Source organism: Palaemon carinicauda, chromosome 18 (assembly GCF_036898095.1).
Source record: "Palaemon carinicauda isolate YSFRI2023 chromosome 18, ASM3689809v2, whole genome shotgun sequence".
Taxonomy (NCBI): domain Eukaryota; kingdom Metazoa; phylum Arthropoda; class Malacostraca; order Decapoda; family Palaemonidae; genus Palaemon; species Palaemon carinicauda.
This window is the reverse complement of record NC_090742.1, coordinates 32,139,008-32,163,986: the sequence shown is the minus strand read 5'-3', so window position 1 is coordinate 32,163,986 and position 24,979 is coordinate 32,139,008. Positions and strand designations below refer to the sequence as shown.

Here is a 24,979-nt window from a genome sequence, read left to right as displayed (position 1 = left end):
ATAGAATCAATCACACACCAGCTATTGGCAGTTTGTGCATGGGGAGACTCATGCTCTTGATGAAGTGTGATACTTTAGAACCAGACATCAAGACCTCGAGAGAGGCAACATCAGCTAAGCTGGTGCCGACATGCATGGCAAAGTTCTCTGGAGAGTCATTAATAGTAACCATATCATGATCAAGTGGTGGTTCTAATTTTGAGTTAATTGGTTATTCCACCTTAATAGTTAGGTTAGGATCCTTTCTTTCTTTTGTGACATTCGGTGAATAGAGAAGAAGAAGTGGCGGAGAAACACCGGGATGAGCCCAGCTCACTTTTGGCATAAGGGTGAATACCTCTAGCAGAATGCGAGGGAGAAACAGGGAATTACTTTCTGAACTCAATCTGTGAGAGGAGAAGGATTTCTCTGTGGCAGGCCATTTGGAGTGCCTTCTACAAGAACCACATCTATGATGCTTAATAAAGGTGACTTCACTTGCTTCAAATATAGGTGCTTATCTTGGAAAAGGGAGAAAGATTTCCGGTGCCCTTTTCCATCCTTGAACACAAAAAGAAGATTCATCTGAACGATAACGCTCTTGCTGTTCCAGAGCACATGTAATTTTGAAGCATTACGAGCATTAGGGAGAGCACTAGAGTACAGATGGCAAGGTAAAGCAATGGGTTTGTTAATAGAATAGCACATGGCTTTGGGGTTGTCTAAATCAGCATGTTGGTGATCATCAACCGAGGCTTCCTGATGTTAGGCCAAAGTTGATGATGGAACAAGATCATGAAGCGGTTCCATTCGCATAAGAGCCTAAGAAGTAGTAACATGATCTGAACGTGCAGGATCATTTAATAAAGGAACATAGCCACCACGCAGAGGAATATCATCACGCGTTGCAATGGTGGCGAGAATAGTGACGTCATCACGAGAAGGCCCAGAGGTGCATACAAACTTGTTGGCCTGAACATCCTGCGGAGGAATATCAGCAGTCATTGGAATGGCGGCGCATTTAGTGACATCATTACGTGGTTTAAGAGCAACTTGGTTTGGCCAAAGTTGTGGTTGTAGACAGAGCCAAAGCTGTCAAACACACCTCAAATCAATGTGCTGGGGAGTTCAGAGAACTCTTTAGAGGACAGCGGTGCCGATAAACCTTGGGGATATAAGGCACGCCTGGATATTAATAACAAGCTGCAGAATGATAAAAAAGATCCTCCAATAAGGCTGCTTCTGTACGAGGGGAAATGGCAATCTTGACTCGAGGGTACCGTGATCGGGAACGTGGGAAGACTTTCGATGCTCCTATCAGAAATACCTCCAAAAGCGAAAGTTGTCCCAGACATAATCAACCATATAGGGCTCACCTCTCATAACACTAGTTGGAAGGGAGGGTGACCTATGCATGACATAATAATCAGGTACCAAGGATATTGGGATCGGATCCGGCTCAGGGAGCACAGCAGCCGTAGCCAAAGGATATGTTACAAGCATCGACTCAGGATCACCATGTACATTCTCAATACTAGGTGACAAGTTATGTACATTAATGATTAAATTATGGCCGTCGTCCTCTATAACTGGGGCCAAAGAAGGCTTCAGACATGAAGGAACCGGGTGAGGGATAACTTTTGACGCAGAAACGAGTTTACATTCCATGGCTGCAAGAAGATGTGGAAGGAGAACGATCTATTACCACATTTCTTGTATCGAGAATATCACTCCCACGGGAAGGCCCAGCCACTCCCTACATTACTCACATGGAGATTCCACAGAACACCTTTTGCCACAACATAAAGGGCAAAATGGTATTCTAATGTGGATGAGAAAGTCATAATTGTAAAAGAGAGGAGATGCTTCCTCTTTGTACAAAAATCAGAAGATAAGTGAAGTAAGACATTCAACAATGCTTATAGCTGCCATGCCGTGGGATTTCTCAGCAACCTATTATGATGCAATCTATTTGATCGTCTGGTCATAGAAAACCAGACTAAGCTTAACCTATTTTAAATGACTCGAAAGTTTGTATCTGCATAGAAATAATTATTTATTGAATAATTTAAATATTTGTAGCCTTTTACCTTTTCTTTATTCCTATCTTGACTGATAGAACTGCCAGTTTATGGGAAACATCAGTGACTAACGAAGATCACAACGAGATCTACTGAGTTGAATAAAGCCATAAACACCAGGATAGGAAAATGCAGCAAAGCTACAAGTAAGGTATTTACAACCTGAAGGTACTTTCTTAGGCACTATTACCATACCTCCAGGCTCAGTATATTTCAAAAGACAACCGAGATTTACACAAAATAGGAGAGGAAAGAAGAGAAATTTCCCTCAAGAGATGAGTCGGACTTAAACATCACAAGCCACTACTAAGAACCCCAAAGTACAACACTTCTCACACATTAATTGTATGTCTTTGAGAAACTACTGCTAGAGGTATGGGGTCCTTTGACTGGTCAAACAGTATAACCTTGGATCCTTCCTTCTCTTTACGGTTCATTTTCTCTTTGCCAACCAATACACCGAATAGTCTGGCCTATTTTTTACATATTCTCCTGTCCTCATACACCTGACAACACTGAGATTACCCAACAATTCTTCTTAACACAAAGGGTTAACTACTGCACTGTAATGGTTCAGTGGCCACTTTCCTCTTGGTAAGGGTAGAAGAGGCTCTTAAGCTTTGGCAGGCAGCTCTTCTAGGAGGACACTCCAAAATCAAACAATTGTTCTCTAGTTATGGGTAGTGCCATAGCCTCTGTACCATGGTGTTCCACTATCTTGGGTCAGAATTCTCTTGCTTGAGGGTACACTCAGGTAACCTATTCTATATTAGTTCTCTTCCTCTTGTTTTGTTAAGTTTTTGTAGTTTATATAAGAAATATTTATTTACATGTTGATCCTGTTCTTAGATATTTCATTTCTCCTTGTTTCCTTTCCTCACTGAGATATTTTCTTGTTGGAGCCCCTGAGCTTATAGCATTCTGCTTTTTAAACTATAGTTGTAGCTTAGCAATTAATAATAACAATAATAATTGGGCTGCATTCTTTACATTCTCTGCATTCTCTAGGAAAATATTTCTTTAAAACTGATGATGGGACAACTCCTTTGACATGCTTTTAATTCAAGTAAAGGTATATATGCTTGAACAATATTTTAATGAGCATTGATAATCAAGGATTACAAAAAGAATAACAGCCTTTTTAGAGGTTTTAACTGCACAGAACGAATTAAGAATCTTACTTCTGGAAGTATTAATTTAATCTAAATAAATTCTACGTGTTCTACTAGTTACAAAACTCTTTTCTTCATTCCCAAATACAGCCAACTACCGTTATCTGTGATTAATTTATGAACACAGCTGTATATGACAAATTCGCGCATTCTAAATAAATGTTTTCCATAGATATATATGGCGTCTGTCAAAATGTGGACTCCAAAAACCCCACCTTTTTTCATATTTTAACTAAATGAACTGTATTTTACACAAAATAAATATACTATACTGTATCATGAATTATTTTGAGGAATTTATCGATTCATATCAATGAAAGAAACAAAAAACCAGTATCCGATTTCATCAGCTGATCACTCTTGCAAGTGCCATACAATATATACATATAGCAGAAGAAACCAAAACCATTGTTTCTCTAAAGTGTCAATAAAATACCATGCTAAATTAATTTATACTCTTAATGAATAAATTCTTAACGTAGCTTAAAACTTGACATTCAGTTTCATTAGCTGACCACTAATTTTTAATAGAAATCATTATTGCTTTCTAGAAATTCATTAAGTTAATTGTAATTTATTAAAATATTTTTGTACTTTTTTACAATTTTGAGTACATTTTAACAATCAACATGTACAGACTTTTTTTACTCTTGGTTCTGATCAACTGATCTCTGGGTCCAGATACTGTATTGTGAATATGCACACATACAAATTACAAGGATTATCATTTATGTAATTTCTTAATTCATTCTAAACATCAAAATAAAAATTCCATCAGTACTAACATATCTCTCTCTCTCTCTCTGCAACACTTACGTCTTTCACTCTTTGACAAGTGTGGATGTTGACAATGAAATGAAAACAGGAACTTCATGTTTGCTGGGAAGGGCGGATGCTGCAACTGCTTTATGGCAAATTTGGCAGTAGCTCCAGAGTACCTCTGTGCTTCATGTCAACGTCTATTCGCAGGCATCCCCTTGCTCGATCATAGCCTCTGGTGCAGTGGCAGGTGTATGCCCCAAAGTGTAAAAGAGGGAGGCGTTTGTCGGAGTTGGACTGAACAGTGCCCGAGAAGACACTACAGAAGGTTTCTGCCATTGCTGTCTCCTCAGAGGATGTGTCTGCTTCCTTTTCATGCTTTGTTGGTACGCCGGGAAACCCTAGTGTTTGCTGCTCCCCTTTAGAGGCTGAAGGTTCTTCTGTGCTGACCATGCAGGCATCTAAAGAGGCATTTGACCTAAGGAAAGGTTAGGATTCATTAAGTCTTCCAGGTAGGCCCTCCATAACTGTTTTGAAAGAGGTGGTAGCCAAGGTTACCTCTACCCTGGTTCCCCATATGCAGATTTGTGATCTTGTGGCTCCTGTGGCACCAGTAGTGAAGGGTGTGGCACATCCTCCAGTGTCAGTGCACCACAGTGTTGTGGCTCCTGTGGGAGCAACTCGTGTGGTTTCTCCCGACGGGAGAATGTCATCTTCGGCAGTCGCTCAGACCTCGTTCACTCTGCTTGCACTGCCAGGAAGAGGAAGAAGCATGCATGTTTTTCTTCCTCATTCTTCTCCTCTAACTCCGATTCTGGCTCTTCTTCTCAGCTGATAAGGCCGAACAGGAAGAAGTCGAAGAATTCCAGGAAGGCTAGCTGTAGTCGCAGGGACAAAGCTCCCAGCACCACCACCTCTATTTCGGGAGGGTGGACGGTAACTGTGTTATTTCACAGGTCCTGGTGTCCCAGCCCTGTGTCACGGGCCGCCAGGGCCATGGCCTGGGTCCCGATTACCCCGGTAACAAGGTCCCCTGCCAGCAGGGACAGAAGTGTACAGTCCCATACAGTCTGTTCCAAGGTTGATGGAGAACATAGGACATCAGCTCCTCCCTCCATCGTAGAGTGGCTCTCAATGGAAAGTACCATTTGACTTTGTACTCAAGGGCATGCAAGATTTAGTAGGTGAAAAATGTGGGGCAGCTGGCCATGCTACCTATGCTTCTGGGAAGGGGGCCATGGTTGACCCTCTTCTTTGACCCTTGGCAGAGGCAGTGTGTATTCGCCGTGTGCCAGCAGGTCAGATCTCTTCCCGTTGCAGTAGGGTTGCCCCAGCCTTCACCAGGCCCTGATTACTTATTAGGTTCTGTCCTGGGATGGAACGGTCATATCCAAAGGGTAGAGTAAATTATCCGGAGCGTGCTGACTTATACTTGCCTGTGAAACACCACCCAGATGTGCATCCACTTTGTCAGCTCGTAAAGAGGGCATGAGACCGTGGTCCCCTTGCTTGTTGACATAGGTAACTAAGGTGGTGTTGTCATTCATCAACACTACCGATTGCCTCCTCAAACATTCTTGGAATTCTTGTAACACAAAGAAGGCTGCTTGCATATTGAGAACATCGATGGGCAGATGCCTTTCTCTTTGGTCCATACACCCGAGATAACCAGGTCGTCCATGTGTGCTCCCCACCGCTCATTTGACACATCCAAGAACAGTTGCATGTTAGGAGGCAGAGTCTAGTGGAACTCCCCTGATGAAGTTCTCGTCGAGTTACCAGAATAGATCAGCCCAACCCTAAAGCTCCACTGGAACAGGAAAAAATGGGGGATCCATATGGACTGGACAGTGATCCTTCAGACACCACTGAAGGTATCTCTGGTGGAGACACCCATATGGAATAAGCTTCTTCAGCGAGGAGAGGTGATTGAGAAGACATTACCACCACAAGGAAGAAACGGTCATATAATTTCCTTGAGCGAGCTGATGTAATTATCAGATGGAAAAACTTCCTTAGGTCAAACTCTTCATTAACAGCCTTCAGCCTTCAAAAGGGTGCAGCGAATACTGGGGGTTTCCCACACACCAGCAAAACCAAGAAAATTCACTGATGTTGATCTGAGGGCTCCAAGCCCTTTCAGCGTACTCTACTCTCCATGGACAGCAAAAGACTTCAACAGAGTCTTGGTCATTGCCCAGTTTGACAGTGATGAACAATTCACATTTCCCCTTCAGGACATACTCCTGCCACTGCCCCGGAGGCCACAAACTACACTCAGTGCACAAGGACAATTGCAAACAATCATAGGTCATTGAAGAAACACAAAGGGTGTGTGGATCTACCACCAGTTTAGCCTTAAAACCGTTGCAGTGTCCACCCTTCCACCTGCCAACAGGAAATTCTTGCTTATGTTCCATCACTTACACAACAATAAAATTTCTTGAAAGAGAAAAAAATGAAAAAGTTTTGACAGGATCTGACTGTACTATACATGTGTACGGGTCAGCAGCCAAATCAAAAGTAAAGGCTCTCCAACTGGAAAGGGGGAAGGCTACTTGCCCCGTACTTTCACCAGCTGGATGACCGGTTGTTATCCAACTTTAACGACAGACTTCAGCCTTTGCTGAATCAATTTTCCCAATTGAAGGATGATGGTTTGTATACTGCATAGGAACAAATTAATCTCACAGAACTTAAGCATTGCAGTTACTTACTGCTTTCATCAATTTCATCTTCAAACTCTGGCAACTCCTCTTCATCCACACCATCGTAATAGTTATCACCAAGTATTTTTTCCATATAAGCATCATGAGCAGCTGGGTCAAAATCCTCTTCCAAATTAACATCCTGAAACAAAAATTACCACTGAAGTGCTTTTCTATAATAAAGCTTACGAGAATAGAAATGCAAAGCATTTTTGTTTTTTAAATACAAACCACTGCTGTGAAAATGCAGAGAACAGAGAGGACCTGAAAGATCCGGGTTAAATAGTATTGTCAAAATGTTTAATCCATTTCAGGACCTTGGTGGAGATTGTAGTATTTTGCCTTGTATATTGTACAGGTTAATGTCTTCAATACATGTAAATATATTCAACACATCTACTAACTTATATATCCATTTATTATATTCAGTTAAAGATAGAGTTGGGAATCCTATCTCAAGTTCCTTGATACCTTTAAGGTAACAGTGAATAAAAAAAAAGGCGATAAATAATCCAAGAAAGGTTTCAGTGCTTGGCCCAAACTTCATAAACAATTAATCATATATACTGTACTACTTTTCTGGTTTAATAGAATTGCCCAACTCATATGAAGGGCACGCATTAAGTGGATCCTTTTTAACCCTTTCACTAACAGGCCGCAGATCCACTACTTAACCTACGTACAGTATTTGTCACCATCGGATATACTAGTTCACTGACTATATAATAGCCAACATAACTCTCTAGCCGTTGAGATACTACCACTTAAGCGTTATGGGGTCCTTTGACTGGCCAGACAGTACTACATTGAATCTTTCTCTCTGGTTACGGTTCACCTTCCCTTTGCCTACAATACACCGAATAGTCTGGCATATTCTTTACAGAATCTCCTCTGTCCTCATACACCTGACAGCACTGAAATTGCCAAACAATTCTTCTTCACCCAAGGGGTTAACTACTGCAATGTAATTATTCAGTGGCCACTTTCCTCTTAGTAAGGGGTAGAAGGGACTCTTTAGTTTTGGTAAGCAGCTCTTCTAGGAGGACACTCCAAAATCAAACCATTGGTCTCTTGTCTTGGATAGTGCAATAGCCTCTGTGCCATGGTCTTCCACTGTCTTGGTTAGAGTTCTCTTGTTTGAGGGTACACTCGGGCACACTATTCTATCTTACTTCTCTGCCTCTTGTTTTATTAAAGTTTTTGTAGTGTATATAGGAAATATCTATTTTAATGTTGTTACTGTTCTTAAGATATTTCATTTCTCCTTGTTTCCTTTCCTCACTGGGATATTTTCCCTGTTGGAGCCCCCTGGGCTTATAGCATTCTGCTTTTCAAACTAGGGTTGTTTCTTAGAAATTAATAATAATAATAATAATAATAATAATAATAATAATAATAATAACTTCCATATTTATTTGTTTATTTGTTTAATATGTGTTCTGTGTTGTCAATGGTACCAGTAGATTGGGTTTGTGCATGTATTTTACCACTATATAAGGGTAAGGGAGATGTGCAAGAGTGTTGTAATTCAAGGGGTATTAGTTTTTTGAGTGTAGTTGGAAAAGTGTATGGTAGAGTACGGATTAATAGGATTAAGGATAAAACAGAGAATGCAATCTTAGAAGTACAGGGTGGTTTTAGAAGAGGTAGGGGTTGTATGAATCAGATTTTTACAGTTAGGCAGATATGCGAGAAATATTTCGCAAAAGTATGTTGCGTTTATGGATCTGGAGAAAGCGTATGATAGAGTTGATACGGAAGCAATGTGGAATGTGATGAGGTTATATGGATTTGGTGGAAGGTTGTTACAAGCAGTGAAAAGTTTCTAAAAAGGTAGTAAAGCATGTTTTAGGATAGGAAATGAAGTGAGCGATTGGTTTCCAGTGAGAGTGGGGCTGAGACAGGGATGTGTGATGTCGCCATGGTTGTTTAACTTGTATGTTGATGGAGTGGTGAGAGAGGTGAATGCTTGAGTGCTGGGACTAGGATTGAAACTGGTAGACGAGAATGACTATGAATGGGAGGTAAATCACTTGTTGTTTGCGGATGATACTGTACTGGTTGTGGATGCAGAAGAGAAGCTTGGCCTATTAGTGACAGAATTTGGAAGGGTGTGTGAAAGAAGGAAGTTGAGAGTTAATGTGGGTAAGAGTAAGGTTATGAGATGTACGAGAAGGGAAGGTGGTGCGAGGTTGAATGTCATGTTGAATGGAGAGTTACTTGAGGAGGTGGATCAGTTTAAGTACTTGGGGTCTGTTGTTGCAGCAAATGGTGGAGTGGAAGCAGATGTACCTCAGAGAGTGAATGAAGGATGCAAAGTGTTGGAGGTAGTTAAAGGAGTAGTAAACAACAGAGGGTTGGGCATGAATGTAAAGAGAGTTCTGTATGAGAAAGTGATTGTACCAACAGTGATGTATGTGATGTATGGATCGGAGTTGTGGGGAATGAAAGTGACGGAGAGACAGAAATTGAATGTATTTGAGATGGTGTCTAAGGAGTATGGTTGGTGTATCTCGAGTAGATAGGGTTAGGAACGAAGTAGTGAGGGTGAGAACAGGTGTAAGATATGAGTTAGCAGCTAGAGTGGATATGAATGTGTTGAAGTGGTTTGGCCATGTTGAGAGAATGGAAAATGGCTGTCTGCTAAAGAAGGTGATGAATGCAAGAGTTGATGGCAGAAGTACAAGAGGAAGGCCAAGGTTTGGGTAGATGGATGGAGTGAAGGAAGCTCTGGGTGATAGGAGGATAGATGTGAGAGAGGCAAGAGAGCATGCTGGAAATAGGAATGAATGGCGAGCGATTGTGACGCAGTTCCGGTAGGCCCTGCTGCGTCCTCCGGTGCCTTGGTTGACTGCGGAGGTAGCAGCAGTAGGGGATTTAGCGTTATGAAGCTTCAGCTGCGGTGGACAACCGGGGAGGATGGGCTGTGGCACCCTAGCAGTACCAGCCGAACTCGGTTGAGTCCCTTGTCAGGCTGGGAGGAATGTAGAAAGGAGAGGTCCTCTTTTTTGTTTCATTTGTTTGATGTCAGCTGCCCCCAAAATAGGGGGAAATGCCTAGGTATATTTATGTACTGCTGATTACAGAATAAATTTTTCGAATGTTTGCATTATTTTCCATTGTATTTAACTCAAAACAACCAAAATATTTTTTCCATTCTGAAGTGATTATAGATTAATTTTCCATCAATTTGTTTTATGTATATAATTTTCGCTAAATAATGGTAAAGCACTGTGATTTTAAGTGTAAAAAAATCTTTATGTTCATTGAAGTGATTGTTATTCCGTAATAATTCCAGGATAAATAGCCGTCGAAAGATATAAAACTACTCGTCAGTAATGATAGACTTTACATTATACAAAAATGTAATGAAAATATCTATTAGTTTCCTTTGAAATAAGATATATTCTATAATGTATAATTATAAGGTACGGTAAAGCACTGCAATTTCATGTGTAAAAAAAAATCAAAACTATATGAACTGAAGTGACTATGTTATTCTGTAATAATTATACGTTGAATAGCCATCGAAAAATATAAAACTATTCGTCAGTAATAATGGACCTTACGTTGTACAGAAATGTAATGAAAATATCCATTTATTTCCTCACACAAGAAGTATTCAATGATGTATAAATACATGGTAAAAAAAGAGAGAGAGAGAGAGAGAGAGAGAGAGAGAGAGAGAGAGAGAGAGAGAGAGAGAGAGAGAGAGAGAGAGAGAGAGAGAGAGAGAGAGAGATTTTATACTATTATGTAGAAATGATAGTTGAGAGGAAAGGAATAAAATAAGTAAAAGACAAATCTTGTGTCAACAATTTGCATTACTGGTAAGTTTTCATCTCATTATGGGTAGGACTTGTAGTCAAGGCAAAGAGGCTTTCTTTGTGATTTGAACACTAAAACAACAGAAAAATATACCTTACACAATCATGAATAATGACTAGAATTGCAAGAATTTTGGTTGGTGGTAGAGTGAGATGTGAAGATTCCTACATCTCCGAGCTGTGGGTATCAGGAGGTTTGAGTAATATCTCAGGTAGGGAATGTCGCCATTGGCTATAGAGAATGGTGCGATTATTGTATGGTAACAAAAACAGAATAAATTAGCTCTTACATATACAGAAATAAAGGCTAGAATTCCAAAGACTTTGTTGGTTGGCTGAAGACTGGAGGAGGAAGGGCTAATATTAGGGAGAGGAGATTTTTTAGTGAAATTTCCCGAGTGTGAACTGTGTGTTATACACAAACATGTTCTATAATCTTGTATATCTTAGCTTGTGATGATGACGTCACGGTGTGTATTAGCTGGTATGTTTTGATGTATAACGTCATCATCTGCAGTGATGGGTGAAGAGGATATGCCCTCACTTCCTCTCTATGATCAAAACTTTCGCATTCAACTCACTTACCTTAAATGTCTTTAATGCTTGTGCCTTGTGTCTCTTTTCCTTATTAACAGTCAGTTGCATTACTAATCATTATCTGTGAGTTACAAGTGTGCTTTATTCTAGTAAGCGTCAGAATTTTCGTTCTTGCCCCAGCTGGGATAGCTGCCCTTGTGGCATTCTCATGAGCCGTGAAGGTGTAGATCCGCATCCCTTTTAGTCCCTCTTGCCCAGACAAAAGATTTAATAAAATCACCATGTAGCCTAAGTACTGTAGGGAGAGGACATTCTCACAATGGGAGAGTTATTATTCTTGTTGCAGGAAAATAAGTGAGATTTCTCTCATACTTCGTCTCCTCCCAACAGAAGTAGGAGACAAAGGTTCCTTTCTGTGACGAAAGCCTCTCCCATTATTTTGCATCATAAATCCTCTGAGACTTTATTCACAGAAGACGACGCTTATAGTAATCTTGGTGATAGTGTTGGTCTTACACTGCACTTGTAGAAAAATACTCTGACTACAGAAGCCATGTACCATGAGCCAGGTCAGTAACCATGATTACGAAGAATAAAAAATGTGAATGATTTTTCAGAAAAAGCCTTTCTGCTCTTGGAAACTTCCAATTCAAATGTCGAATGCCTCCTCATGTGGGACTCTAGAGTTGAGACGAGACAGCTTTTCCCCATACTCCTGAGGCAGCTGACTCAGAACATTATTATTTTCAGTCTCTAACCGATTTTCCCGACCTAGTCGTGCCTCGTACTTATAGCAGTCCTAAGCTCAGATCTCTTCTAAGTCTCATGACAAGGGTGGGCGGACCACTTCAGCTGCATCCACACCCCAGCGAGATTTGTCTTTTTCTTATTTTATTCCTTTTTATCTCAACTATCATTTCTACAAAAAAATATAAAATCAATCAATCAATCATGTGTGTGTGTGTGTGGATATTTTCATTATATTTTTGCACGACGTAAAGTTCATTATTACTGATGGGTAGTTTGGTATCTTTCGACGACTATTCGTCATGGAATTACGTAATAGCATAGTCAGTTCAATAAATATACTATTCATCGTGGAATTATGTAATAGCATAGTCATTTCAATGACTAAAAAGTTTTTTTACCCATAAAATCACCGTGCTTTACCATTATTTTAGAGAAAATTATATATAAAAAATTTCTGAAAAATCCCCCCTATAATCACTTCACAATAAATGGAAAAAATATTTTGGTTGTTTAAAGTGAAATACAATGGAAAATATTGCAAAATTTTGAAAAATTTATTCAGTAATCAGAAGTAAAACAAATCAACATGGAAATGTAGGTTATAGAGTAAGTGAACAAGTATATCTGATGGTGACAAGTCTCGTATATAGCTTGAATAGCGGATCGGCGGCCTCGTAGTGAAAGGGTTAACTTCATGACCAGGGGTGTAGTGAGGAAGAGTCATGAGCAGGCATTCTACAATGCATGTGTACACTGGTTGCTTAGCAACTAAGTATGATGCAATCAAACTAATTTTCTTTGGTTGTCTAGTCATAAAGAAAACAAGACTGGAGTAACCCATATAAATGACTTGGAAGTTTGTATATGCATATGAATAAACCAAACTTTAAAAATTTCTGCATCTGGGGCTGAAGTAACATGTTATTTTTATTACTAAAATAAATTTTTGAATATACTTACCCGATGATCATGTAGCTGTCAACTCTGTTGCCCGACAGAAATCTACGGTCGGGATACGCCAGCGATCGCTATACAGGTGGGGGTGTACACAACAGCGCCATCTGTGGTCAGGTACTCCAGTACTTCTTGTCAACAAGACCTCAATTTTCTCCTCGGTCCACTGGTTCTCTATGGGGAGGAAGGGCGGGTCATTTAAATCATGATCATCGGGTAAGTATATTCAAAAATTTATTTTAGTAATAAAAATAACATTTTTCAATATTAAACTTACCCGATGATCATGTAGCTGATTCACACCCAGGGTGGTGGGTGGAGACCAGTATACATGTTAACAAAGAAGCTAAGTATCCCGTATTTCATTTTTATTAGTTATTCAAAATAACAATAAAAAATAAATAAGTACCTGGTAAGGAAGTCGACTTGAACCATTACTCTGCCTTTAATAAGTACGTCTTCCTTACTGAGCGTAGCGGTCCTCTTAGGATGCTGAACGACTCTTAGGTGGCTAAAGTATAAAGGGCTGCAACCCATACTAAAGGACCTCATCACAACCTCTAACCTCGGCGCTTCTCAAGAAAGAATTGACCACCCGCCAAATCAACAAGGATGCGGAAGGCTTCTTAGCCGACCGTACAACCCATAAAAAGTATTCAAGAGAAAGGTTAAAAAGGTTATGGAATTATGGGAATGTAGTGGGTGAGCCCTCACCTACTACTGCACTCGTTGCTACGAATGGTCCCAGGGTGTAGCAGTTCTCGTAAAGAGACTGGACATCTTTGAGATAGAATGATGCGAACACTGACTTGCTTCTCCAATAGGTTGCATCCATAACACTCTGCAGAGAACGGTTCTGTTTGAAGGCCACTGAAGTAGCCACAGTTCTCACTTCATGTGTCCTTACCTTCAGCAAAGCAAGGTCTTCTTCCTTCAGATGAGAATGTGCTTCCCTAAACAGAAGCCTGATGTAGTAAGAAACTGAGTTCTTAGACATTGGAAGAGAAGGCTTCTTGATAGCACACCATAAGGCTTCTGATTGTCCTCGTAAAGGTTTTGACCTTTTTAGATAGTACCTAAGAGCTCTAACTGGGCAAAGTACTCTCTCCAGTTCGTTCCCCCCCCAAGTTGGACAGGCTTGGGATCTCGAACGACTTAGGCCAAGGACGTGAAGGAAGCTCGTTTTTAGCAAAAAAAAACCGAGCTGCAAGGAACATGTAGCCGTTTCAGATGTGAAAACTATGTTCCTGCTGAAAGCGTGGATCTCACTTACTCTTTTAGCTGTTGCCAAGCACACGAGGAAAAGAGTTTTTAATGTGAGGTCCTTAAAAGAGGCTGATTGGAGAGGTTCAAATCTTGATGACATAAGGAACCTTAGGACCACGTCTAGATTCCAGCCTGGAGTGGACAACCAACGTTCCTTTGAGGTCTCAAAAGACCAAAGGAGGTCCTGTAGATCTTTGTTGGTGGAAAGATCCAAGCCTCTGTGGCGGAAAACCGCTGCCAACATACTTCTGTAACCCTTGATCGTAGGAGCTGAAAGGGATCTTACGTTCCTTAGATGTAACAGGAAGTCAGCAATCTGGGTTACAGTGGTACTGGTTGAGGAAACTGCATTGGCCTTGCACCAGCTTCGGAAGACTTCCCATTTAGACTGATAGACTCTGAGAGTGGATGTCCTCCTTGCTCTGGCAATCGCTCTGGCTGCCTCCTTCGAAAAGCCTCTAGCTCTTGAGTCTTTCGATAGTCTGAAGGCAGTCAGACGAAGAGCGTGGAGGTTTGGGTGTACCTTCTTTACGTGAGGTTGACGTAGAAGGTCCACTCTTAGAGGAAGAATCCTGGGAATGTCGACCAGCCATTGCAGTACCTCTGTGAACCATTCTCTCGCGGGCCAGAGGGGAGCAACCAACGTCAGCCGTATCCCTTTGTGAGAGGCGAACTTCTGAAGTACCCTGTTGACAATCTTGAACGGCGGGAATGCATACAGGTCGAGATGGGACCAATCCAGCAGAAAAGCAGCCACGTGAACTGCTGCTGGGTCTGGAATCGGAGAACAATACAACGGGAGCCTCTAGGTCATCGAGGTAGCGAACAGATCTATGGTTGGCTGACCCCACAGGGCCCAAAGTCTGCTGCAAACATGGTAGTGAAGGGTCCACTCTGTGGGGATGACCTGACCCTTCCGGCTGAGGCGATCTGCCATGACATTCCTATCGCCCTGAATGAACCTCGTTCCCAGCGTGAGCTTTCGATCTTTTGACCAGATGAGGAGGTCCCTTGCGATCTAGAACAACTTCCTCGAATGAGTCCCTCCCTGCTTGGAGATGTAAGCCAAGGCTGTGGTGTTGTCGGAGTCCACCTCCACCACCTTGTTAGGTTGGAGGGACTTGATGTTTATCAAGGCCAGATGAACCGCCAACAACTCCTTGCAATTGATGTGAAGTGTCCTTTGCTCCTGATTCCATGTTCCCGAGCATTCCTGTCCGTCCAATGTCGCACCCCAGCCCGTGTCTGATGCGTCCGAGAAGAGACGGCGGTCGGGGTTCTGAACAGCCAAAGGAAGACCTTCCTTGAGAAGAAAGCTGTTCTTCCACCACGTTAGAGTAGACCTCATCTCTTCGGAAACAGGAACTGAGACCGTCTCTAGCGTCATGTCCTTTATCCAGTGAGCAGCTAGATGATACTGAAGGGGGCGGAGGTGGAGTCTCCCTAACTCGATGAACAGGGCCAGCGATGAAAGTGTCCCTGTGAGACTCATCCACTACCTGACTGAGCATCGGTTCCTTCTCAGCATGCTCTGGATGCATTCTAGGGCTTGGTAGATCCTTGGGGCCGACGGAAAAGCCCGAAAAGCTCGACTCTGAAGCTCCATACCCAGGTAGACAATGGTCTGGGATGGGACGAGCTGGGACTCCTCTAAATTGACCAGGAGGCCCAGTTCCTTGGTCAGATCCATAGTCCATCTGAGATTCTCCAGACAGCGACGACTTGTGGGAGCTCTTAAAAGCCAGTCGTCTGACGGAGCCGGACACAAAATCATGGTACTGCTGCACAGTCTGTGAACTGTCAACCATGGGGAAGCGAGGAAGTACAGCGACAACCCGAAACTGTCTAGACTGTCTGGGTAGTACAGACAACTCCTTATCGGGTTGCTGAGGTTGCCGCACTGCGTCACAACAAGTCACCTCTGCTGGTTGTTGAACGTCTTCCCAGTGACACACTGACTCCGTAAACAAAAATCCTCTAACAAGGACTAAGCTTGGACTGCATGTCTTGCAACAAAGCTCAAGGTCTATGGGAGCAGGTGTGGCAACAGACGGGGTTAGCGACTGAAGCGGAACTATTACCCTCCCTGGAAGCATGTTATGCTTAAATAAAAGTCCATAGGAGGCTAAGCAGCTTAAGGCTCCTCTCCAAATGACAGAGTCCTCAAGGGAATATCAGAAGGAGGGAGAATAGCACTTTCTCATCTACAGGAACCATATCCGAGAAAAGCTAAGTTCTCTCAGTGAGGGTTTCACTGGTGCAAAAGCAGCAGACAGAAGGCAACGTTATGAAACTGCTTGACAGTCTTGTGAGTTGGCAACAACCAAAGATGTGTGATTGAAGAGCATGCGGAAAGGTATGCAGAGCATGCTGTAAGGAATGCGGAGCATGCTGTATGCAGAGCATGCTGTAAGGAATGCAGAGCATGTTGTAAGGTATGCAGAGCATGCTGTAAGGAATGCAGAGCATGCTGTATGCAGAGCATGCTGTAAGGTATGCAGAGCATGCTGTAAGGTATGCCGAGCATGCTGTAAGGTATACAGAGCATGCTGTAAGGTATGCAGAGCATGCTGTAAGGTATGCAGAGCATGCTGTAAGGTATGCAGAGCATGCTGTATGTAGAGCATGCTGTAAGGTATGCAGAGCATGTTGCATGGCATGCGGCTTATGCTGCATGGGATGAGGCTCATGCTGCATGGGATGAGGCTCATGCTGCATGGTATGAGGCTCATGCTGCATGGGATAAGGCTCATGCTGCATGGGATGAGGCTCATGCCGCATGGGTTGAGGAGGATGCCGCATAGCATGAGGCTCCTGCCTCATGGGTTGAGGAGGTTGCCGCATAGCATGAGGCTCCTGCCTCATGGGTTGAGGAGGATGCCGCATAGCATGAGGCTCCTGCCTCATGGGTTGAGGAGGTTGCCGCATAGCATGAGGCTCCTGCCTCACATGAGGCTCCTGCCTCATGGGTTGAGGAGGTTGCCGCATAGCATGAGGCTCCTGCCTCACATGAGGCTCCTGCCTCATGGGTTGAGGAGGATGCCGCATAGCATGAGGCTCCTGCCCCATGGGTTGAGGAGGTTGCCGCATAGCATGAGGCTCCTGCCTCACATGAGGCTCCTGCCTCATGGGTTGAGGAGGATGCCGCATAGCATGAGGCTCCTGCCTCATGGGTTGAGGAGGTTGCCGCATAGCATGAGGCTCCTCATAGTGCTGGAACCCGGCAACTCCCGATGCGGCAGCTCACGCATGAAAGCAGGAGGCGCAGCAAGAACATGCGTCTGGCAGGGTGGACTGCGCATCGGAGGTGGAGCTCTCACAGGTGGAGGGTGGGAGCAGGCAGCCGCAGTATCTGCTGAGCGCACAACCTCGGCGGGTTGTAGGTTAACAGGCTGCATTGTCAACCTTCCAGCATGATACTCCTGTATGAAGGAGCAAGCTGAGACTGTATATTCTGCAGCATGGACCACTAGGGTCTATGAAAGACAACAACAAACGGAGCTACTGTCCGTTGTGACTGAGGGTCTAAAACAGCTGGTGCGGCAACAGACGGAGTTACTGCCTGTTGCGGTACCACCTTGCCTCTCTGGGAGGTGTGCAGTTGTCGTACTGCAGCAAGTCCGAACTGACCCAGTGGCTACACCTCGGCCGTTGGACTTGCGCGGAAGGGACCGACTTGCACTTAAAAGCTGCAAGATTTGGTCCATGGTTTCTGCGAGAAACCTCTTCCGCAGACGAGGAATAAATGGGCTCTCTCGTCTTTGTGTGGGTGGGGTGATCACGTCTGCAACGTGAGTGGGTACACCCGAAACCACGGAGGGAAACGTCTGTTCGTCGATCAAGGCCTGATGAACCCATAAGTCCTTCGACATTACTTCTCCCCTGGGCTTGGGAGCTTGTAAGAGGTCCCAGACTAGGCGAACAACTGGCACGAACAGACGAACCCTCGAACGCAACACTGTAACACTTTGCGCTTATCACTTTATCACTTTTGATTTTCTGTTTGCACTTATTTCACTGAACTCGAAACTTTAAGTGGTTTGTACCTGAAACACGCAATCCTATCCTTCATTAAAAGTTAGTAATTGCGAAAACAGTATTACAATGTAACAGAAAAACATAATGAAAGATAAAGAATTCAGTGGCTGGAAAAGAGACTAAACACTAGATCAAATAAACTACGTTTAAAATCTCTCACCGCATAAAGCCTGGGAACAAGAATAAAACTCTAGAAACGTTTTACCTTCTTCCCCTAAAGAGACTAGGGAGAAGAGCAAAAACGATAACAACGTTACCCGCTTGAACAAGACGTTTATCCTCCTCTCTCTCCCTCCGTCTCTATCTCTCTCTCTCTCTCTCTTGACTTAGAACCTGAGAGAAGAGCCCAATTATATATATCGTTAAAACATATTATTTGTTAAAGGAAAAAAACTGAAAGATTTCCCAAATAAAAAGTTCCTTTATTAGAATTAAAACCATTTAAGCTAAGAAAGAATGAACAAAACGCTAGAATCGGTTTACTCTTACTGCAACGTGAAACCGTGAATACTCTCTCTCTATCGTAACGATAGAGCGCAAGTTGAACGTTCTGAACGTCAACAACTGCGGAGACAAAACAAAACGTTAGTTCAACTTTGAAAAACAGTACGAGACTATCAAAGAAAATCTTTCAAAAACATTAAAATTAAAATAGCATAAAATCTTAACAGGAAAAACGATATGACGGGCTCAATGTTAATTAACTTCGGTTCCAAGTAATGACCGCCTACTATTAGGAAAGGTCGCATATAAACAAACATAAAAATTAATTTTTATAAGTTTATAATAAAAGGAAGTTAATCGAAGAGGCCTATAAAAGGCGGAGAGAAATAAAATCTATAACTTTGTTAAGCAAAATTAAGAAAGAGAGTCTATACTCTCTTCGACACCAACACTTCCGACTAAGGAAAGGGTCGGCCATTTAAAAGTGAAAGAGAGTTCATACTCTCTTCGTCACCATAATTAAATCAAATTAATTCCAAAAGCTAGCTAAGCTAATGATAAAGCTTCCTGAATAGCGAAAGCTAAACTCTAGAGCAAATACATCACCAAATCGTGAACAATAACTCCAGAATCAACAGCGTATCCAAGTAGGTCTAGCCGGTGGCACGACAGAGGAAAAATTGAGGTCTTGTTGACAAGAAGTACTGGAGTACCTGACCACAGATGGCGCTGTTGTGTACACCCCCACCTGTATAGCGATCGCTGGCGTATCCCGACCGTAGATTTCTGTCGGGCAACAGAGTTGACAGCTACATGATCATCGGGTAAGTTTAATATTGAAAAAACACTGCCAAGAGCACTTTATACTATCTACAGTGTACAGCGTTACACAAACATTAGGTAGTACCCATCTACAAGGACTCTTAGTTTTGCCACAAAAAAAAATTAATTCTTTATTCTTCATTCTGGAAAAGTGCTTATCACTGACTCCTACTTTTAAATCATTCTGAAAAAGTCAATCTAGCTAATGGTTTAGTAAAGTATATAAAACTACCAGAGGCACAACGGCCATATACTGAACTGAGCCTAGTACTAGAAATATAGCAAAATGCTTACCCCTAAATCAATATCGTCATTTCCAGAGGCCTCCTTGATTTTCTCAATCTTCTCTTCAATCTCCTTATACTTCATGGCTTTCAAGAGCTCAATCTCCTTCCTCTTGTCTTCTTTCTTTTGAATCTGGCGTGCTTTTGCTGCTTCACGTCTTGCTTTGCGCTTCTCATCTTTGAGGCGAAGGGTATCAGAAACATGTCTTGGGTGACGTTTAATGAGATCCCCTGGCTCCTGATGCCTGCAAGAAATAATTTGAAAAACGATTAAGTTTTTTAATTGAATTTTGCATTTCAGTTTCATGAATATAACTCAACTGTTCACTTTTGAAACCAAAACTAATAACAATTCCAAAACTCAGATTTTGACTCACTGTAAATAATGGGAGGGGTCGTAAAACTGATGCAATTTTTCTAAACAAAATGAACTATTTCATACAAAACCATTAGAACTACAATACAAAAAAAATGTGTATCATCATAACCGTTCTAATCTATTGCAGCTAACTGGTGGATGATACATACATTCTGGCGTACTGTTTGATTGTTCGTTGTATTTCTTCTTTTCTTTAATGATAAGGTGCAGCAGTTTTGGGGACATTTCTTGAAAACAAGAAATCATAAGCACCTATCCATCTATTGAAACTACAAATTTTATATAATTTGTATTTTTTCAAAGTCATTTAATGGGGTTACTACTGATCAAGTTTTCTACGACTGGTTCAACCAAAATTTTGGGTGCAATATCGTAGCTGGCTTGCAATGAGGCAAGGCTGATCAATCAGTTCCCAAGAGGTAATGTTTGCCAGGGGTGAAGTAATATGAACATTGTGTTACATAATAAACAAGAGGACAATTTAGTATGACAAAAATTCTAAATAGATTGAGACAAACTTTTTGCTTTGGGGTAAAAAACCACACAGCAGGCTTCAAGTGTGAAGAATATAGTTTCTTCTTCCGTACTCTTCCTAGCTAAGAAAGTCAGAGTTGTATCCTGTGGCTGGTAAACTGGCCTGCTTCCTGTGAGACTACCAGTCAGTTCATCATAGTCCTATTACCACGGCACCCATTGAAAGAATGTCCACAGAATTAAATGTGCCTTTTCAAGGTAATTATCCAATAGTGTGTTTCTTCCTATCCACCAGTTGAGGAGTGTAATAAATCATGGTCATGCAGAACACAGAGGTTGCAGCAAACCTACAAGTATCATATGGTCAAGGGCAGTCCCTAGCAATGCTTCCCCAAGGGTATATAGGTTCTTATTTTGTTTCTCCTTACCAAAGATGGGGCTCCCGAATGCATTGCACCAGAACGTGAGTATCACAGACTTAAGAACTTATTTCACGAGAGGATTACAAGAATATCTAGACTAACATCTCGGATCATAGGAGATAAGCAGGGATTTGAAGGTACAATACTTATGTTACATCTCGGTTTTAAATCAACATATTCTAAGTGTCTAAAATATCAGCTAGAAATGTGTGAGACTGATGTTATCGCTGTTGAGGGGGAAAGTAAGTAATGAATTTGAAGATTTTCAGGAAGAACTCAATATCACTAAACTTGACTAAAAAGTGCACTTTAACCACTAAGAAGTTAGGTTGGTGTTTGAAACAGGGTAGGTTAGGCATGAAATATTACTCTGAAATCACAAATTTTTAAGTAATTTGTATTTTTCCTAACAGTACTTACCTCGAACTACTTTCTTAGGAGTATCTGGGATCTCCTCCCAACCGACCAGAGTTTTGTGTAGTCTACCCTATACCCATTTTCTATGAGGGGTAACCTCAGGCGGAGTGATACGCGCCTTGAGGCTAACCCTGGGTCAGAGAGCATGCTTGCTCAGGTCTCGACCTCTAGTAAGTTCTTGGTAGTTTTAGGTCTCTAAGAATTCCATAAGGCACTCGGGGAAGGAAGGGCGGGCCATTACCCGAAAGTAGTTCGAGGTAAGTACTGTTAGGAAAAATACAAATTAATTAAAAATTTGTGATTTGTTCCAACATGGAGTACTTACCTCGAACTACTTTCTTAGGAGACTTATACTTTAGGAGGTGGGAGTGGCCTTAACCCTCTGAGACCGTGCTGAGATATATCCCAAGACCTAGATAGGAGGCTAGGTCTTGATGACTCCAAGGAAAAACGAGAATAGGGGAAACTACACAAAAAACTCATCTTAGTGTCTAAGTAACTCACCTGTGCAAGAAATCCTAGGAGCCATGTCCTTCCAAAGTAGGGGTCCTTCTATCACGGCTCAGAGTCCTATCTGAGACCATTTTAAGCGGAAAAAGGGGGGGGGGGGAACAAGGGGGTTAAGGAACGAACCTGTGTCTATTGTACTTTCTACCCGTGGTTATCACTGGGGCCAGACCTTTAAACCGTTTGGAGCGCAGAAACGACGGTACCTATCGAGAAACCGTCCAGGGATTTTCTTGAATAGTCCTTCAAGTAATGAGCAGTGAAGGTAGACTGGTTAGCCCAGGTGCCTGCCCTCAGGATTTGGCCCACTGCCATAGTCTTCTCGAACGCTAACGTGGTGCTCAGACCCCTAATGTCGTGGGGTCTGGGCTTTCCCGGCAGGGGGATACCTGCCTTACTGCAGGCCCTGATGATCACCTGCCTTAACCAGAAGGAGATAGTGTTCTTCGAGACTGGCTTCTTTACCAGGCCCGTGGACACAAACAGAGTTTTGATCTCGGGCCGAAGTCTGGCTGTCCTCTAAGTATTTTCTTATGGCCCTGACAGGGCACAGACGCAAGTCCTTCGAGTTGTCCGAACGAGGAATTGCTGGTATTGAGAACCCCTCAAACCTGGGATCCCACACGGCAGGATTCTGGGTCTTCGCAACGAAGGACGGCACGAACCTGAAGGTGAGCTCCCGCCAACCCTTCGAGTGAGAGACCTCGTAGGACAGTCCATGTATTACCCCTACTCGTTTCGCCGAAGCTAATGCCAATAGGAAAACCGTCTTGAGGGCGAGAGCCTTGTCCACGATGTCCTTTAGAGGTTTGAAGGGAGGCTCTGACAACATCTTCAGGAACCTGCCCACGTCCCACTGTGGCATCCGAACGGCTTGCGGGGGATACAATTGCTCGAAGCTCTTAATGAGCATCAATAGATGTCTGGAGGATCCTAGGTCGATGCCCTTCCGGAGGAAGACTTGACCCAGAGCAGCCCGTACTCCCTTGATGGCCGGAATGGACATGTTTGCCACGTCCCTGAGATAAACCAGGAAGTCCGCTATCTCCAGGATGGAGGCCCTCAGGGGCCTGATGTTCTTAGAGGCGCACCACTTAGTAAAGGTGGCCCACTTTGCTTGGTAGACTGCTGCCGATGATCGTCTCAGGTAGCCTGACATCCCCGCTGCCGTCCCCGACGAATAGCCTTCTTTCCTCAGGAGACGCTCGATAACCTCCACGCGTGAAGCCGGAGGGACCGAGGGTTCTCGTGAAGCCTTAGGAAATGTGGTTGCCGAAGAAGGTCTGGCCTGTCTGAATAGGGCCAAGGTGGAAGTCGTGCCAGTTCTTTTAGATCCACAAACCATTCTCTCTCCGGCCACCAGGGCGCTACCAAAGTCATCCACAGGTTGTCCGCCCTTCTTACTCTGTTGAGGACCTGTCTGAGCATCCCGAAGGGGGGGGGGAAGGCGTAAACGTCGAGGTTGTCCCAGGGATGTTGGAAGGCGTCCTCGAACGCCGCTCTTGGGTCTGGGACAGGAGAACAAAAGACGGGGAGCTGAGCGTTCAATCTCGTTGCGAAGAGATCCATCACCAGCGACCCCCATTTCAGAATGATGGTTCTGGCTACTTCTGGGTGCAGGGACCATTCGGAACCCACTACTTGTCCCATCCTGCTGAGGCCGTCGGCCAGGACATTCTTTTTTCCCGGAATGAACCTTGCTGAGATCCTGACCTGTTCTACTTCGGCCCATTCCAGCAGTTCCAACGTGAGGACGCACAACTCCTTCGATCTTAGTCCTCCTTGTTTCTTTATGTAGGCCACTACCGTGGTGTTGTTGCACATCAACGCCACGGTATTCCCCAGGAGTAGATGGACGAACTCCAGGCACGCCCTCTGTACTGCCCGCATCTCTAACACGTTTATGTGCTGGGCTTTCTCCTCGCTCGTCCAGGTCCCTCTTGCTGACCGTCCGAGCAGATGGGCACCCCACCCGTGAACAGGAGCATCTCCGGAGGGTCGACTGCGAAGGGCATTTCTTGAGGGTGTTCGACCTGCCACACCACCACTCTAGGACTTCCTTCGTCTCCGGAAACACCGGGATCACCTTGTGGGGGGAGTCCCTCTGGTTCCAGTTCTCCTTCAGATTCCACTGGACCTCTCTGAGCTTCAGGCTGCCCTGGGGGACCAGTTTCTCTAATGACACAAGGTGTCCTATCAGTCTCTGCCAGTCCTTCGCTCTCCTGGGCTGGTCCGACAGGAAGGGGCGAAGGACTCAGTCTAGGTTGTCTAATCTCTCCGCGGAGGGGAAGGCTCTCGCCAACCGGGAGTCCAGAACCATTCCGAGGTAGGTCATCCTGGTGGAGGGTATCAACTGGGACTTCTTCAGGATGATGATGATACCCAGGATGTTGCAGAACCGCAGAAGCTTCGCACCTTGTTCCCTCAGTACTTCCTCTGAGGCTGAAAGTAACAACCAGTCGTCTAGGTACCGAATCAGGCGAATGCCCTGTTCGTGTGCCCAGGCTGAGACCGTTGTGAAGACCCTGGTGAAGACCTGCGGGGCTGTGGACAGCCCGAAGCAGAGGGTTCTGAACTGCAACGCCTGGGTACCCCATTTCACCCGTAGGTACTTCCTACTGGATGGATGAATTGGAATTTGGAAGTAGGTGTCCTTGAGGTCTACTGACATCATGAAGTCCCCTTCCCTCAAGGACGCTAAGACCGACTTCGGAGTGTCCATCTTGAAGTCGGTCTTGCACACAAATTTGTTGAGGGCTGAGAGGTCTATGACCGGTCTCCAGCCCCTGTCGCCTTCTCCACCAGGAACAGCCTGCTGTAAAACCCCGGACCAGGGTCCTTGACTGGTTCCAACGCTCCTTTTGCCAACATCGCTGAGACTTCTTCCTGTAGGGCTGTCTTTTTAAAGGGATCCTTGGGGGCTAGCCACCCTGCCTGCTGATCTGGTATCAGAGGTGGTGGTTCCACTAGGAAGGGTAACCTGTACCCTTCCTTCAGGACTGCCACTGTCCATGGGTCTGCTCCGTGGTCTTTCCATGCTTGCCAAGAGTGTTTCAGGCATCCCCCCACCTGAGGCTTCGGCAGGAGTAGGGGGCCTCCCTCCCTATCTTCTCCTAGAGGCGCGGCCTGAACGCCCTCTTCTGGACGTTGCGTACGCAG

The 24,979-nt window shown here is 43.7% G+C and overlaps 1 protein-coding gene across 1 annotated transcript in view; it reads right to left on the bottom strand.

The window, feature by feature from the left end:
• The window catches only part of LOC137657749 (protein KRI1 homolog), a 216,275-nt gene that overhangs the window by 72,029 nt on the left and 119,267 nt on the right, over positions 1-24,979 (bottom strand). The window contains exons 8-9 of the mRNA XM_068392221.1: positions 19,632-19,866; positions 6,709-6,841 (exon numbers count right to left, since the gene is read on the bottom strand). Of these exons, the coding sequence (XP_068248322.1) occupies positions 6,709-6,841; positions 19,632-19,866 (368 nt within the window). The remainder of the gene's footprint in view (positions 1-6,708; positions 6,842-19,631; positions 19,867-24,979) is intronic.